Source organism: Protopterus annectens, chromosome 11.part0 (assembly GCF_019279795.1).
Source record: "Protopterus annectens isolate FY-2018-M chromosome 11.part0, PAN1.0, whole genome shotgun sequence".
Classification (NCBI taxonomy): Eukaryota; Metazoa; Chordata; order Ceratodontiformes; family Protopteridae; genus Protopterus; species Protopterus annectens.
Window position 1 is genome coordinate 1178114789 of NC_056745.1, and position 15772 is coordinate 1178130560.

General features: G+C 38.8%; 1 protein-coding gene across 1 annotated transcript in view; it reads left to right on the plus strand.

Moving 5' to 3' along the window:
* The window catches only part of PUS7 (pseudouridine synthase 7), a 924586-nt gene extending 913561 nt beyond the window's left edge, over positions 1-11025 (plus strand). The window contains exon 19 of the mRNA XM_044088529.1: positions 9793-11025. Within this exon, the coding sequence (XP_043944464.1) occupies positions 9793-9929 (137 nt within the window). The 3' untranslated portion in view covers positions 9930-11025. The remainder of the gene's footprint in view (positions 1-9792) is intronic.
* Positions 11026-15772: the final 4747 nt, after the last annotated feature.

The window sequence follows — 15772 nt, forward strand, 5'->3', positions numbered from 1 at the left end:
CTCTTATCACACATTCGGTGTTAAGTAGATTGCTGCCTATGTGGTAGTTCATGGGTACAGAGCTTTTACCACAGGGAATGATACTGCACTTTTTGGCAGTGAGCTTGAGGCCATGGCTCTGACACCAGGCATATGTCTTAGCGAGGCCCTTCTGTAGGATATCCACATCATTTGGGGACTTGACTATGGCTCGTAGTTTGCAGTCATCTTCGAACTTCGTTAGCCAAAGGCCTTCTGTGTTAGCCTGTACTTCAGAGAAGTAGATACCAAACAGGAGAGGTCCCAGGACAGAACCCTGTGGTACTCAACTTGTCACTGCTTTGAGGTCAGATTTGGAGTCTGTGCCAGTTGGCAACCCATCTTGTGACGTAGGAAGTTATACCTAGTTTACTGAGTTTAGCTATAATTCCAGAATGGGGGATGGTGTCGAAAGCCTTGGCGAGGTCAAGATAGGCTGTGTAAACCACCTTACCCTCATCTACGGCTTTGGTGACTGCCTCAAAGAAGTCAATCAGGTTCAAGAGGCATGATCTGCCTTTCACAAACCTGAACTGGGTGGGATCCAGAGTTTGGAGGTTACCAATGTCTTTGTTAATGAGTTCCATGATGATACGTTCCATGGCCTTGCAGATCAGGCTCGTCAGGCTAATAGGTCGATAGTTCCCGGGATCAGTGGTGGCTCCCCCTTTGTGGAGTGGGATAACTGTTGCTGTGCGCCATTGAGTGGGCACAAAACCTGATGCGAGGCTGCTATTGAACATGGTGCTTAAGTGGTGAGCCAATTCATTCTGAAGTTCGTGTAAAACAAGGCCTGGGATGTTGTCCGGTCCCATGGATGCTGTGTTTTTGGCTTTAGAGAGTACAGCTTTTACCTGCGTAGTTGTGATTACAGGGATTCTGCATTCTTCCTGTGTAGGTATGGGCCCTTTAGGGGGTGAGGGGGGGTAAAGTTAGCACTGAACCTATCTGCCAGGATGTTAGCAATATCAGTTGGTTCTGTAATGTTCATGCCATTGTTCTGTAACTCAGAGCAGATCTGGGTATTGCCATTAAGATTCTTGACCTAGCTATAGAATGCTTTGTGGTTGTCCTTAGAATTAGTGACGATTTTGTTTTCAGCCTTTGCTGTTTCGGTCCAGGTTACATGGCCGAAAAGTGTGGTATGGGTTATAGCCTGGTAGTGCAGGGGTGCTCTCTGGAGCCTTGAACCAGGTCTCAGTCACTGCACAGATATCGATGTTCTCCATTTTAAGGGGTGCCTCGAGTGAGTGCATTTTGAGATTTAGACTTCTAGCATTGAGTAGCATTATCCTCAGTTTTTGCCTGCCTGTTCCTGCTACAGTGGTGAATTTGTCATTTGAACCTTGCCTACAAAAGGCACTATGGGGCAGCAACAGCCTTAGCCAGTATCCGGAATCCCAGGACCGACAGGTGCAGGCCATCTGTGGCAAAGCATCGTGGTCTGTTGACCATGTCATCCCAAGCAGATACTGGATACCCTTAGAATGACACCAGAAGCTTAGCCAATTGTTGAAGTCAGTTATTTTGTCCTTGTACTGCGGTATCATTCTGGGCGATGGCAGAATGCTACTCAGGGCTAGGGTCATACCTACCTGGTCTTCAAGATCAGAGAGCTCTTCCATGTCTCTCTTCATGTAGTCCAGGGAGGTACGTCTCAGGTCATTCACACCAACATGGACAGTGACAGAGTCATATTTGTACTTGTTGTGGAGTGACCTGAGTGCGTGGGTTATGTGGGGGATCCTGGCACCCAACAGGCAGCTTGACGGTAACCTTCTCCTTGTTTAGCCTGGTGAATGAGACATCAATGTGCCTGACTGTAGTCACCTATGACTAGTGTGTTGGGTACGTTGTTTTGCCTTATTGGTTGTGGTTGAGTGGCACACTGAGTCTGTGGGCTGTGTGTCATTTGGGTTGTGTTGGGGGGATGGAGGTTGCTTGCGTTTCTGCTTTGGAGGTCTCTGTTGCTTAAACAGATTATTATTGAGAGCCTCTGCAAATGCTTTTGTGTTACTATGTGTAGATTTTGGTGGTGTAGATTTAGTGAGACTATGTGATGAGTGTGGTGTGGTGCAGATGTTTACCTTCTCCTCATGACTGTCAAGTTCAGTCTTGGTTGGAGAGAGCTTTACCTCCAGTTTGGCTAGATAAGTGCATCTCTCACAGGTTGTAGTGTTGGGTGGTAGGAGGAAAGGATTGTCTGTATACATGAGGCAATTTCTACATTGCTCACGATGCCCAGATTCATCACATAAACGGGAGAGAACACTGGGAGCTGACCCTTGGACATGCCTAAATAAAAAATATTTTCCTCTAGATAAGTGAGGAAGGTGAGTACAAGAGCTGTTTTTCTCTAAGCGAGAAAAGTTAAGTACAAAAACTGTTTTCCTCTAGGTAATGAGGAAGGTTGAGTACTATAGTAATTAGTAGCTTATTTAGTGCTTACAAGTTCTGAACAAGTGCTGAGCACGAAAAAGCAAATTTAAGTGCTAAAACTAAGAATCTGTATCTGCACTAGACTAGTTACAGGACAGAAACAAGTGCAAATGCAGGCTTTCAAATCAGAAAGTTGAGAGAGATGCTTCTAACCTTTTTCAGTAATCATTCTAATAAGTTGAAGTACATGTTGCATAAACTTGATGTCCACAGACAATTGAGATTCTATTTGAACAGGACAACGGAATACAGAAAATCTAACCAACTCTTTGTATCTCATGCTGACACTAAGAAAGGATTACCAGTCTCTAAAGTTACTCTTTCCAAATGGTTAACTGACTGCATTAAATTTATATACACTTCAGCAAACCAAACATTAGAGCATGGTGTGAAGGCACATTCCACTAGGGCTGTTTCCACGTCTTCTGCTTATGTGGCTCGATTACCTTTGGACACTATATGTGCAGCTGCCACTTGGTCTAAGCCGCATACCTTTATCACTCATTACAAAGTGGACAGGGCCTCCAGGGACAGGGCTTCCTTTGGTTCCACTGTCCTCAGGAATATACTCCCTTGATCCACCCAGGATTACGGTGCTTGGGACGCTACCCATGTGTAAGAATGAACGGCGAGATTGAACAACTTCACATAAAGAAGTTATGTACTTACCATAACATTCCATGTGAGTTGTTCATCTCGACTTCAGTCTTACATTCCCACCTGCCTTCCCCTTCCAGGGTCTCGAAGAACGAGTAGACTTGGGGACTGGTGGTCTTGTTCTGGGACTTCCTACTCCGGTTGGAATATTTATTGGGTTATACCTGTTTATGCTGGGTTCAGCAAACAAGATCTGAGGTAGGACATAGAGCATCATGGGATAGGGACCTGGCCTCGAGCTACTCTGAGATCTTCAGGTAGTAAAGCTGGCCGACTCGAACCCATGTGTAAGAATGAAGGCGAGATGAACAACTCACATGGAACATTATGGTAAGTACATAACTTCTTTTTTCTGCGGCCTTTCCAGTTGTTGCAGATGTCTTGTGAGGTACATACCAAACGGAGCATTGTATTCTATGATGGGTCTAATGAGAGATGAGTACAGTGGGACAATGACCGTTTTTCTGTATGAAAAGCCCTTAGTGATGAGGTGTGCCACATAGAAGGATTTCCTGACTGTTGTGGTGATGTGATTATCGAAGTTGAGACTACTGTCCACCTGTGTTCCTAAGTCTCTTGTCACACTTTCGGTGTTTATTGTACTGCCACCTATGTGGTAATTCATGGGTACATGTTTTTTCCCAAAGGGGATAACTATACACTTCTTTGCATTAAGCTTGAGCCCATGGCTCTGGCACCAAGCATCTGTTTCTGTAAGGCCTTTTGTAGAGTACCCACATCATTTGGGGATTCAGTAATGGCTCCCAGTTTGTAGTCATCTGCGAACTTTGTTAGCCAGAGTCCCTTAGTGTTGGCCTGTACTTCAGAGAAGTAGATACCAAACAAGAGCAGTCCCAGGACTGAACCCTGAGGTACTCCACTTGTCTGGAGCTGGATTTGGAGTCGGCTACTTTTACAGTCTGGGTTCTGTCAGTAAGCCATTTGGCAACCCATCGAGTGACGTAGGGATTTATGCCCAGCTTAGTAAGTTTATGTATGATTCCAGAGTGGGGGATGGTGTCGAAGGCCTTGGCGAGGTCCAGATAGGCTGTGTGGACTGCCTAACCCTCGTCCACGGCTCTGAAGACTGATTCGAAGAAGTGAATCAGGTTCAGGAGACACGATCGGCCCTTCACGAATCCAAACTGTATGGGGTCTAGTGTTTGAAGGTTGCCAATGTCTTTGTTTATAAGTTCCATGATAATACGTTCCAATACGTTCCATGGCCTTGCAGATCAGGCTTGTCAGACTGATGGACGGTAGTTCCCAGGATCCAAGGTGGATCCCCCCTTGTGGGGTGGAATAACTGTAGCTGTGCGCCACTCAGTGGGCACGAAGCCTGAGGTGAGGCTATGATTAAACATGACACTTAGGTGAGGTGCCAGTTCATTTTGTAGTACATGTAGTACACAGCCCAGGATGTCGTCTGGTTCCATGGATGCTATATTCTCAGCTTTGTAGAGTGCGGTTTTTACCTGTGTGGCCATGATTACCGGAATTTGGCAATCTTTTGGTATTGAGATGGGCCCTTTAGAGGGTGAGAGGGGGGTGAAGTTGACACTAAATCGATCTGCCAGGATATTGGCAATGTCCTTGGGATCAGTATATTTAATGCCATTCTGGTGTAGCTCACAGCAGATCTGACCATTGCCATTTAGATTCTTGACATAGCTATAGAATGCCTTGTGGCTGTCTTTGGAATCTTTGGCAATTTTGTTTTTGTAACTAGCTTTGGGGGATTTTATGAGGGATCTCAGCTTCTTACTGAGGCTGGTAAGGTCGTTTTTTGCATCCTGGGATTTTCCTCTTTTCTGCAACAGTTTCTTCCTTCTGTTGTATAGTTTGTTTATGGCAGGAGACCACCAGATTGGCTTCCTTTTTTGGAGGAGAGCATCTTAGTTCTATTTGGGATGGCACAATTCATGCACGAGTGGATGTGCACACAATATTTAAACTCTGTCCCTATTTTGGGCCTTTGCCCTCCCTCCATTCTTTTTGCTTTGTCCAGATTTCTTCCACTAAGAGGTTGAGAGGTATGGTCGAGGTGAATCCCTTTTCTCTTCCTCTGTCCTTTTCTATATGAGTTTATCCTTTTTGATCATAAGCCTCAGTCACTTTCCTTGGCCAAGAAACCTCTCAAGATTTCCACTTGAGCCATGTAGTCTTATGTGCAAGTCTAATGTAAAAAAAAATAGTGTGTAAGAGGAAGTGCCTAGGTTTTTGTAGACTAGATTGACATATGAAATACTTGGCAGAATAAGTCTTGTAACAGTGATGTAGCTGAACATCTGTCGTTGATAAGTTCTTTACATAACTATACCTTCTTCAGACAGTGCCAGCACCAGTGCACGTACTTGTCGGAATACTCAGACAGAATGTTACAAATCCCACAAGCTGATTGTGCTAATCTTGTGACAATTTACATTTTAAATGCAGCTGTGCTGACAGTCTTACTTTAAACCATGTATTTGCCACAAAACTCCTGAATTATGTCTGCCCTGTTTTGGGTAAATAGGTATTTAACCATCGGCACTGATGAAGCATACGATAAACATCTGTCATTTAAAATTACTTTGACATCATGTTCTAACACGTCCTAAACACTTACTCAATACGCACTGTAACAGTTATTTATTCTTAGCACTTTTCCTGAATATTGGAAAAGTTTCTTTTGATCCTTGTACTCCTTTCCTGTCATTGGATAGCCCTTTATCACTCTTGTCTCCCTTTGTCTCAGAGATTACAGCATCTGCTACTTCTTCAGTAGGAGGCCGTCTCTCTCTCTCTCATAGAAATTTTGCAACTTTCTTAGCATTTAGAAGCATAGTGTTTCCTACTGGTAAAAATAGCTTCATATTTGCCAGATAAATTAGCTTAAATTTATTTCCTTCCTGTCAACATTTCCTAATCACTGGAAAAAATGTTGCTCTTTGTTGCATCATGGGTGCTGAATAATTGTCTATATAGACTTGTTGATTGGATGCCTTACACTGGATGCCTGGCTTAACACAGCCTGCTTAGTATTACTTCCTTCGTAAAACAAGTTTCCAGATAAACAAGTATTTGTCTTGGTTTGTTATTGTTTGAGCTCCTCCTTTGTGCAAGTACCTTCTGTACAGTCCTCTGTTAAGCCAGGCCACCTGGCGAAATGGTGCAGTTCTCCCTTCTGTTCATTCTGGTACACCAGTAACACTGAGGTTTTCCTCTTTGCTCCATCTTGTCTGTTTGCTTCTCTAGTAGGTCGGTGTATTTAAACTCCAGAGGAGGTCTTTTTCCTTCTGCTGGACAGATAAGGAATCATAGTGTATAGATAATGGTTTGTCTGCCTTGACATTGTGCAACAGTATGATTTCTAGAAATCCATTTAATTTTGGGCTGTTTTGCAGCTTTTGCAATATTAAATCTAGAACAGACGTGTGTCTACAGTCAGACATCGGCTATTTTCATTCTTGGCATTGGTGGTGATCATGGCTCCCATATGGTCTAAGTGAAAATTTGCTTACCTGCCTTTAATGACAAGTTTTGCAAGACATCCATAAACCAGTTTACTCGGTAACTTAAGTCACAAGAGAGGAGGAAAGATATGTACTTTATTATTAAAATTACCTGTTCACCTCTGGTATGGTGTCAATGACACATTGACCATTTAGGAAGCGATACTGAAAATCTCCAAGGATCCATTTACTTATCTGTTATGTAAATTTAAGAAAATACTAGTCTTTGTAACATTTATAATATTTTGTATGACTACATTTTTTGTTTGCATTATTTTATATTACTTGCAAAAAAAATGAAATTACAGCAATGTATAGAATGCAGCTTAGTTCCTACAGACACTGACTGTTCCAAATGAAAAAATATATCAGTTTGTTACATAAAAATAGAAGAATAGTTTCGACATAGCTGATAACAGAGGAGAAATGAATATCTTTTCTCTGACAATAAGTATAGTTTTTTTTATTCTGGTTTTGTGGTCTTTTTAAGATTGTGCAAAAGCTTAAAGTGATGCTTTTTTTGGGGGTGGGGTATTTTGCACTTTTTGTTTTTATGAATGATTTATTTACATCTGGAGCTATCTCTGCCTCTGAGTAATGATTTGTATTCCATGCAATTCAAGTGGTTTGATTTTTACTTTGTTACTCTTCCTGTTTTGCATTCACTGTCGGTATGCTCTGAACGAGATTCTCTTTCATGTGTATTGAAGTCTTATGCTTTTATTGTGTTCCAGCAGTCAAAAGGGTTATTTCTAAATTGGAAAGTTATCTGGTCAACAGAGAAGCACATCACAAGTATTTTTTCTTAGCTCTGTTAAGTAGACTGTTAGAGATGTTATCTTTTGAATTACAGGGTAAATAAGGCAACAGTGAACGTGTAAAAAATAGTTATCAGATCTCCCTATTTTCTTGGGAAAAAATGTGTATCCAGAAAAGTGATATTGTGTTTGTAACATTTCATCTGTGCAGCTTTTGTGTCACATAATTCCATCAAAATGTGCTTTAAATGGCAAGTGCCAAATTCCTTTTAAATTTCCCTTTGGTAATTTGAAGCCTGTTTTCTTGCTTTCATGTTTCTCCAGTTTGCATGACAGGATTTTTCTGAAGTGTTATAATGTGTGTTGATTTTTACAGTTTGCTGACAGTTCCAGTTTTCTTTGTGCTATTTTACATTGTACTTGCTTACTGTAATAGCCCCCATTTTTCTTCAGTTTAAAGCATAGTGATGTTTGTTGGAATGTTCATTTTGAATGTTATTGAATTAGTAATTTTGTTAGCCAATTAAATGGTTTAATTTACTGTTTCCATTTTATAAAGAACCTGATGAAGGCTGTGAGCATGATATGAACACTTAATTTTTATACCAGTCCCACTAGAATAATATAGAAAAGATGACTGCTAATTAAGGGTTAAACGAAACGTAAAACTTACAGTAAAATTGTAACAATTTCCATGTGATAATAAAACTAAAGAAAATAAAATGCCTAAAACAGAGTAATAAATGAGGATGAAAGTTATTGAAACTAATAGAAATGTCAGTGGAAGTGTTTCAATGCAGTGCATAAAAAAACACACAAGTCACCGACGACACACAAAATGAAAAAAAAAACATAATTCATTTAAACACGAAAGCACTAAAATCTATTACAGTGACAACTTGAGTGTGTTTTGAGTTCTATGAATGTGAAAGGTAGCAACACAGTTAACTGCACACATACTTTAAAGGTTAATCATACATGGTGCAAGGAGAGGATCTCCATTAGCACTTAAGAGATGTCAAGTTTGATGCACCATCTGAAAAGCTATTGGTTATAAGAAGCTGTGCAGTAAACCAACACGCGTAACGTGAAAGCTTGGTAAACTTATGCATTAAGACAGGGATGAGACAAATTTGAGGCTTCCTGAAATTTTTACTGTAGATCACTTAGTTCTGTCAAGCACAGATTGATTCCAAGTCCAAGTACCTGCTGCTAAGTATTGGAATAGCATCATTAAAGCAAGCATTCTCCAGAAGCAGAAGAGCAAAACTCAGGAAAAAATTTGTCTTTTAGTGTGACTTTTTTATCTGTAAGTTGGAGTTACTGTTCTGTCAGCAGTGTACTCTTGAACATTCCCAGCAAGTAATGTTTCAAACCATCTTTTTTTTTTCTTCTGAAAGGCAAGGGCAACACTGAGACTCTTGCAGTTGCACTTGCTAAACTGAATGTATTGTCACATAGTTTTGATTCTTGTATCATTCATTCATTTAAATTTTACAGTTTTGCCTACTGTGCTGCTTTCAGTACTCCAGATGTAGAATGGGCATTACTAAGTAAAGGCTTCTCTACACTCATTGAGTTCCTTCTGGGAGAGGACTGAACCTACTAGGTTCATCTCCCACATGTTGAAATCTCCAACTGCTATTTTCTATAGAAACTGCACTGGCGATGGTTTCATAAGTGTCCACAGGTAGTAATTCCTTTGTTTTAGCTTTTTTTTCCTTTTCTTTATATTTCTGTGAGTATGGATTTATGTATGTAAATTTGGAGGGAGGGGGGTCACATGGGGCCTTTTAGTTTATTTGGGTTATATTTCAAATTATTTGAATTTGGCTGGTTATTTTTTTTAGACTCATAGGCAAAGCCTGAATGACTACTGAAATAAAGACTCCTAGTTTAGGCATCCGTCACAAATATAGAAAAATAAACCAGAAAAGCAAACAATCCCAAAAGGAAGTAAAACAGTTTTTCATCATGCTGTAATTTTCTGTACCCCTGTCCTTTCCCACTTCAGACTGTTTGCATACATGGTGAATCCCTGGATCCTTGGTGCTTATTTTAGCATTTTTTCATATTACTGTTAAGTTACGTATATGTGATCATTGTTCTGTTTTTATCAAGGCTTGGTTCATTCTTGCAGTCATTTCCTTCATGTTAGCTGTATTGTAAAAAAAAGTCTTCAAATGTATATATTTTCTTCTTAGCTTCTCTGTTGTAGCATTTATTAATGGAAGACTGCCATATGGAACATTATCAGAGATTTTGTTCAAATAAGGTCCATATCCACAAGTACATCTTTATGTGATATGCTAGTCTGTAAGTTTTAATACCGCAGTATTGTTTCCACCAGAAATTTGATTTTTCACTTGTACTTAGTTGTAATTGTTTTATAATTGCCATTAAGCTGTTTTTCACTTTTTTTTCAGAAGGTAAATACAGAGCTTTGAAAATGGAATTTTCTCTTCCTCCATCTACTTATGCTACAATGGCTATTCGGGAAGTGCTGAAAATGGATACCAGTATCAAGAACCAGACACAGTTAAATACTGTGTGGCTACGTTAAACGTGTTATCAGAACTGTATTTTACTTGAGAAAGTACATAATCTTATCATTATATATTTTACAAAAGTTTCATATCATACTTAACATATCCCCAGGTGTTATGAAAAAGACATTCTGTATCATATTTTATAAAAGTCTTGTCCATAATTTATTTTTAAATATTTGTATTTGGGTAATTTGGTGAGTATGTATTTCGCATGTTTTGTTTACAGTTGTGTATGTATGATCCCTTTAAACAATTTGCACAATCTTGTTATTTCTTTGAAGAGGTTACCATTACATGGTGTTGTCCCCAACCCCCACCCCCCATACTAGAACTCATGCATCATACAATTAATTTATCTGAAAAGTAGTGAAACATAGTCTAGGGTACATTCAGACTAGTTGACCCAAACTTTATGTACCAGATCTGGTTTCCACTGTACAAGCAAATTATATATGACCTTACGTTTTTTTAATGAAAATGGCTTAGGATTACTGTTGAAATTAAATGTTGTGCTCAGTTTACTTTTTTTCTAGAAGCAGCAATGATGTGTGTTTAAACAGGTATTTTTGTTACTTAATTCAGCTAACAAATTAGTTTTAAGCCTGACTCACTGAAGATGCTACTGTTAATGCAGCCAGTCGGGAAAGTAACCATTGGATCTTAGGCTCAAAACAGTTTCATTCTGTAAAAATGCATCAGCTGTAACATTTTTGCCACCATGAAATGTAGCATCCAAACTGTAAGCTAAAGGATCTCATAATGAGATTTTTATTTCATTTAAGGTCTTATATTTTCTTATAACCGAAAAGCACATTCTTATTTTTTTTCCATTTATTTGTTGTGGCACACTTTGGCATTTTTATAATAAATGGAATTTGTTGTGATGGTTTAGCATACTTTTTTTGTATGTCAAACTTAGACTGAAATCTGTTTAATATGATTTTACTTTTGAGATTTTAGTAAAATTTTCATTATATGCAAATATTTAAAACAAAGATGCCCACAGTTCAATGTCTAGCTGCCACTGAAGTTTAAAACTGGTATATGATTATGTGCCTTTTTGAAATGTCTGTTATCAACACAACAAATAAAATAACATTTTGGATTTTATTTTTAGATTACATGCCTTGTTATGCTTTACAGTTGCTTTTACAAGCATAAACACAGTTACCTTTGATTGTTGTATGTGTTATTTATTAAACTCTTCATTGCCTTTTATAAAGTGGTAATGGTTTAAATGCTGTTTCTATGTCATTTTGTATTGTCTTTGGATTGTAATGCTTATCAGTGTTTGTGAAGCTGATGTGTCATTTCATAGGCTCATAGGTGTATACTAGGCCAATGACTCCTAGGGCTCTTATAACTCTAGCCATGCAACCCAAATGTGTCCCACAAATTTGATTTATATATTGTCCATCACAGACATAGGACCCAGACTCGGGTGAATTTCTGTTACCCATACATTGGTCCACGTTGCACTTAAGTAGGGATAGGGAGGAACTCTGATTCACATGGATGGGGAGCCAGTTTAAAAAGAATGGGAATTCTCTGAGAGACGTGTCTCTTCAACATGAGCTATTTATGTTGTAAGCAGACTTAGGTCTTTTAATGTAGTAGTTCTGATGCTGTTTGTTTTTTCAGATGTGCAAGAGGTTCATCAAAACATGGTCCAGGGATGCCTTGCATGTTAGGTAAAAATAGTCTCTCAGAAGTTTGCAGGATACCAAGTAAAGAAACAGGGCTTTGAGGAAATCAGCATAGGACATTGTGTTTACTCCCTGTATTCTTTTTGTAAGGGACCTTTGTGGACGTTCAGTTGTTGCATGTCTGGTCAGGTGTGTACCGAAAGGGGCATTGTACTGTGTGATGGGTCTGATGAAGGCCGAATACAGTGGTATGATAACGTCTTTGGATGTGGATGCCATGTCCTTATTTATAAGGTGAGCAACATAGAGGGATTTTCTTACTACCTAGGACACATGCTGGTCAAGAGCTAGGTTGCTGTCTACATGAGTTCCCAGATCCCTGGCTAGTGAATCAACTTTTAAACCTGTTTTATTGATGTTATAGTTACTGGGGTGGCAGGCTGCCCAAAAGGTACTATTATACATTTCTTGGTATTGAGTTTTAGGTTGTGGCTTTGGCACCAAGCATTTGTTTATATTATACCTTTCTGAAGAGTGTTCTTGTCTTGGGGGGAATTCAGTGATTGCTCCCAGTTTGCAATCATCTACTGGTTAACCAGCGGCCTTTGACATCCAAGAAGTAGATGCCAAAGAGGAGAGGACCCAGCACAGAGCCCTTGAGGACTCCACTAGTGATCAGCCCCTTTGTGGAGGTGGCCTCACCGATTTTAACCTCCCGTGTCCAATCAGTGAGTCAACTAAATAGGTTATAGGTACGTACTAGGCTAACTGTTCTTGTGAGGCATTTTAAGCTTAGCTAATTCTCCTAAGGGGTGCGATTCAAACCCTATAGCTTGTGTCTGTGAGGAAAACACCTTAACTGTTATGCCAACTCCCCCATTTGAATATATTTATGAAGCATCTGTGTTCCTCAGACTGCAAACCTGAAATCGCACAGTCAAGAGGCAGGTGCGCATTGGATGCATTAGCTTTAATTATGTAATTATTGAAGCAAGGCATAGACTGGACTGACCTTATCTGAATTACACAATGTTAGAGTGTGAAGGCCGCATATGCGATAGACCAAGGCCTGAATTCATTGTTTCCAGCAGCATATTGAGTAAGTGAGTAGGTCTTCAATTCATCTTAGAAACTGATATGTATTTATTACATGCAGTAATATGGTTTTCCCAAAGCCCCTGACAGAATGGACGACATAAAGTAATGTATAGCTACATGATAGTGAAATTCAGTACATATATATATATATATATATATATATATATATATGTATGTATAATATATATATACATATAGATATATATAGGTATGAGTCTTAGAACTTGCTGAGTAATTATTACATGGTTGAATGCTTTCATGTGAGAATAAATAAATATGGAGGGTATTCAAAAGATCGTATGTCAGACAGAAGCTAGAAAACACAATGCAGCAGCCGGTAATAGCGTAAGATAGATTTAATTTCCGCTTTCGTCACAACTTCATCAGAATACCTGTATTCTGATGAAGTTGTGACGAAAGCGGAAATTAAATCTATCTTACGCTATTACCGGCTGCTGCATTGTGTTTTCTAGCTTCTGTCTGCCATACGATCTTTTGAATAGTTTTTTTGACGTGCTGTTAAATATGGAGGGTAACTTGTTTATCAGGCAGACTGACCAGATATTCTTCACATGTATATAGAATGAGTTTATCCAAGATGATATACAAATGATAACCGAAAGCAGTACAACACAGGAGAGAACAGCTCACTGGAAAGCACAGGACAACCACTGAGGTTGGGGGGGGGGTGTTTGCAAGAACAAAACAAGAATTCAGACTCTGGGGCATTTTTGAAAAAAAGCTTACTCTTAGGACATAAATGTAGAACACTAACCCCATTAAATCATTAGTGTAATTTGGCAGCTACCAGTGATTTGAGCAGTATGTAATAAGCAAAACACAATGCATTATATTGGGCAGATACAACTCATCTGCTTTTTTTATTAATTGTTAATTAACTTTCCCCCAGCTCTTCATCTTTAAAACATTCTAGATGCCAGGTGGGTTAAGGGACAGAATGAATATGAAAATATCTGTCTTCCTATATAATAAAGTAACACTAGACTGCAAGTCTTTACAGACAAGAGAAGAAGAAGCTTTTTACCAAGTAACACGTCAACTGTGTTTGTTTCTGTAACTGTAGTCTATTAAAATAAGGGGAAAAATGGTGTTTACTGAGCAGCACTCAGCTACTCAGCTCTGACTAACCATGTCACTGCACTTCTAGCTTAGCATTTATGCTGAGCCCATACGTCTCAACCTTCAAAACCATAGCAGGACCCATCAAATCCCTCACTAGAGGGTCCAAAATTATAGCACTCAGAATTTACACATGGATAAATTGTAGCCTGTGGGATGAGGATGTAAATGTGTGATTTACCCATTTAGCTGCGTCAGCCTATAAAATTAGAACTCTTGCAGTGCTAACAGAGGCACACCTACATAGCTGTACCAAAAATGTATCCTTACTATACTGTAAAAAGATCCACATGCCTTTTTCATTGACTTGCTATATGTAGCATATTTAGTGTAGTTTAGTTTGTAGCTTGAGTATACATTTTGTATATACTTATTTGCCTTACAACATGGTGTGAATCTTTCACTAAATGCATATTTATGTTGTGAATAAATAAAAAACACAGCAGACACCTCAGTCTAGAACTGAACCTGAGCATCAGTATGTCTAACAAAGCTGCACAGCCTAAGATTTTCTTGCTGATCTGGGACATTTTTAACGTGATCTACTCTCCCTCTTCCAAAAAAAAAAAATGTTTGATAATTTGTCTCATACAATATGCATTTCCTGTTAACAGCAACATTATAAAACTGATTTGCCACTTGACCAATATTGCTAATAAGCTGTTCCATATTTTTGCACAAAATATATTGCATTTTTTTACAATCCTTTATCCTTCCTGATTATCATAACATTATAAAGCTTTGCAGTGTATAATTACAGACGCACACAACCATCAGTTACAACCATTTATATAACTGCCTGCACCTTAGATGTCTGCTTGCAGGCAAATTAATGAGTAAAGACATAACTAAAGAAATACATTTCAGCTTACTGCTGTCAGAACCATACAAGGCAATTCACTGCAACCTCCTTGCCTTTCAACCACTTATTTATTTAGTTGTTGGCATTTGATTACTGGGAAAGTCCTACTGGGTAGGTAGCCATTTTCAGCAGAGCCAGCGGAGAAAAGCTCCAAAGTATTACAAAAACATTTTAAGAAAAATAATTTTACAATCTTCAGAAATAATACCAAAAATCTACAGTTTAAGTAATTATACCAAATTAGACATAATGTGATAACACTGGCTAAAAAAAGATACAACTTGTATAACAGTAATTCAATATTTAGAGAAACTTTAAGCCAGTTTAAAGAAATAATAGGCAGGTTAGTGTAATACAAACAGGAATTGCAGTATGGATTGAGAGGGAAAAACAGGATTATGGCATATTTAGAGTTTGAGGGGAGAGAAATTGAAGATGGGAACTGAGTAAAGAGAGAGTAAGGAGGGGAGAGAAATTGAAGATGGGAACTGAGTAAAGAAAGAGTAAGGAGGTGTAAGTTATGATTAGGTATTTTTGTTCATATTTAGGGATATAGTTTAGCCTGGAGTTGAGCAAGAACAAAGCCAGATTTTCACTAGGAAGTCTTTTAGAATGGTTTTAAAGGACTGGTAGGAGGGTATTGACCTAACTGATAATAATTACTGAGTTTCATGGCTTAGCATTATGAGTACAGACCATGCCCAGCAGATTTCATAGGTTTGAGGACAGAAGGAAGAATCAGGAACTAAGACTTCAAATCAGGAATAGGTATTAAATATTTAAACATTGCTCTTATATTCTTAAAAAGTTGCTAGTATAAAACGTTTTCCATTAGGAATCATTTTGTGAAAGATATGAAATCCAGTACTCGTGTCTGTCATTATTTGGTGACTGCAGTCAAGAACAATTAGCCAGGAAACCATAAATTTTATGAGGATCAGACCAAAAACATGAGACAAAATTGGGATCAGGGGCATTTCATAAATATACCCTCTGCACAAGATCAAATGAGTGGATGAATACATAAATAATGGCTTAGAAATGTATTCTGTCTTGCTGTTGTCAGAACCACATACTGCAGACCCCTGAATCCATAGCTCAAGAATTGCAA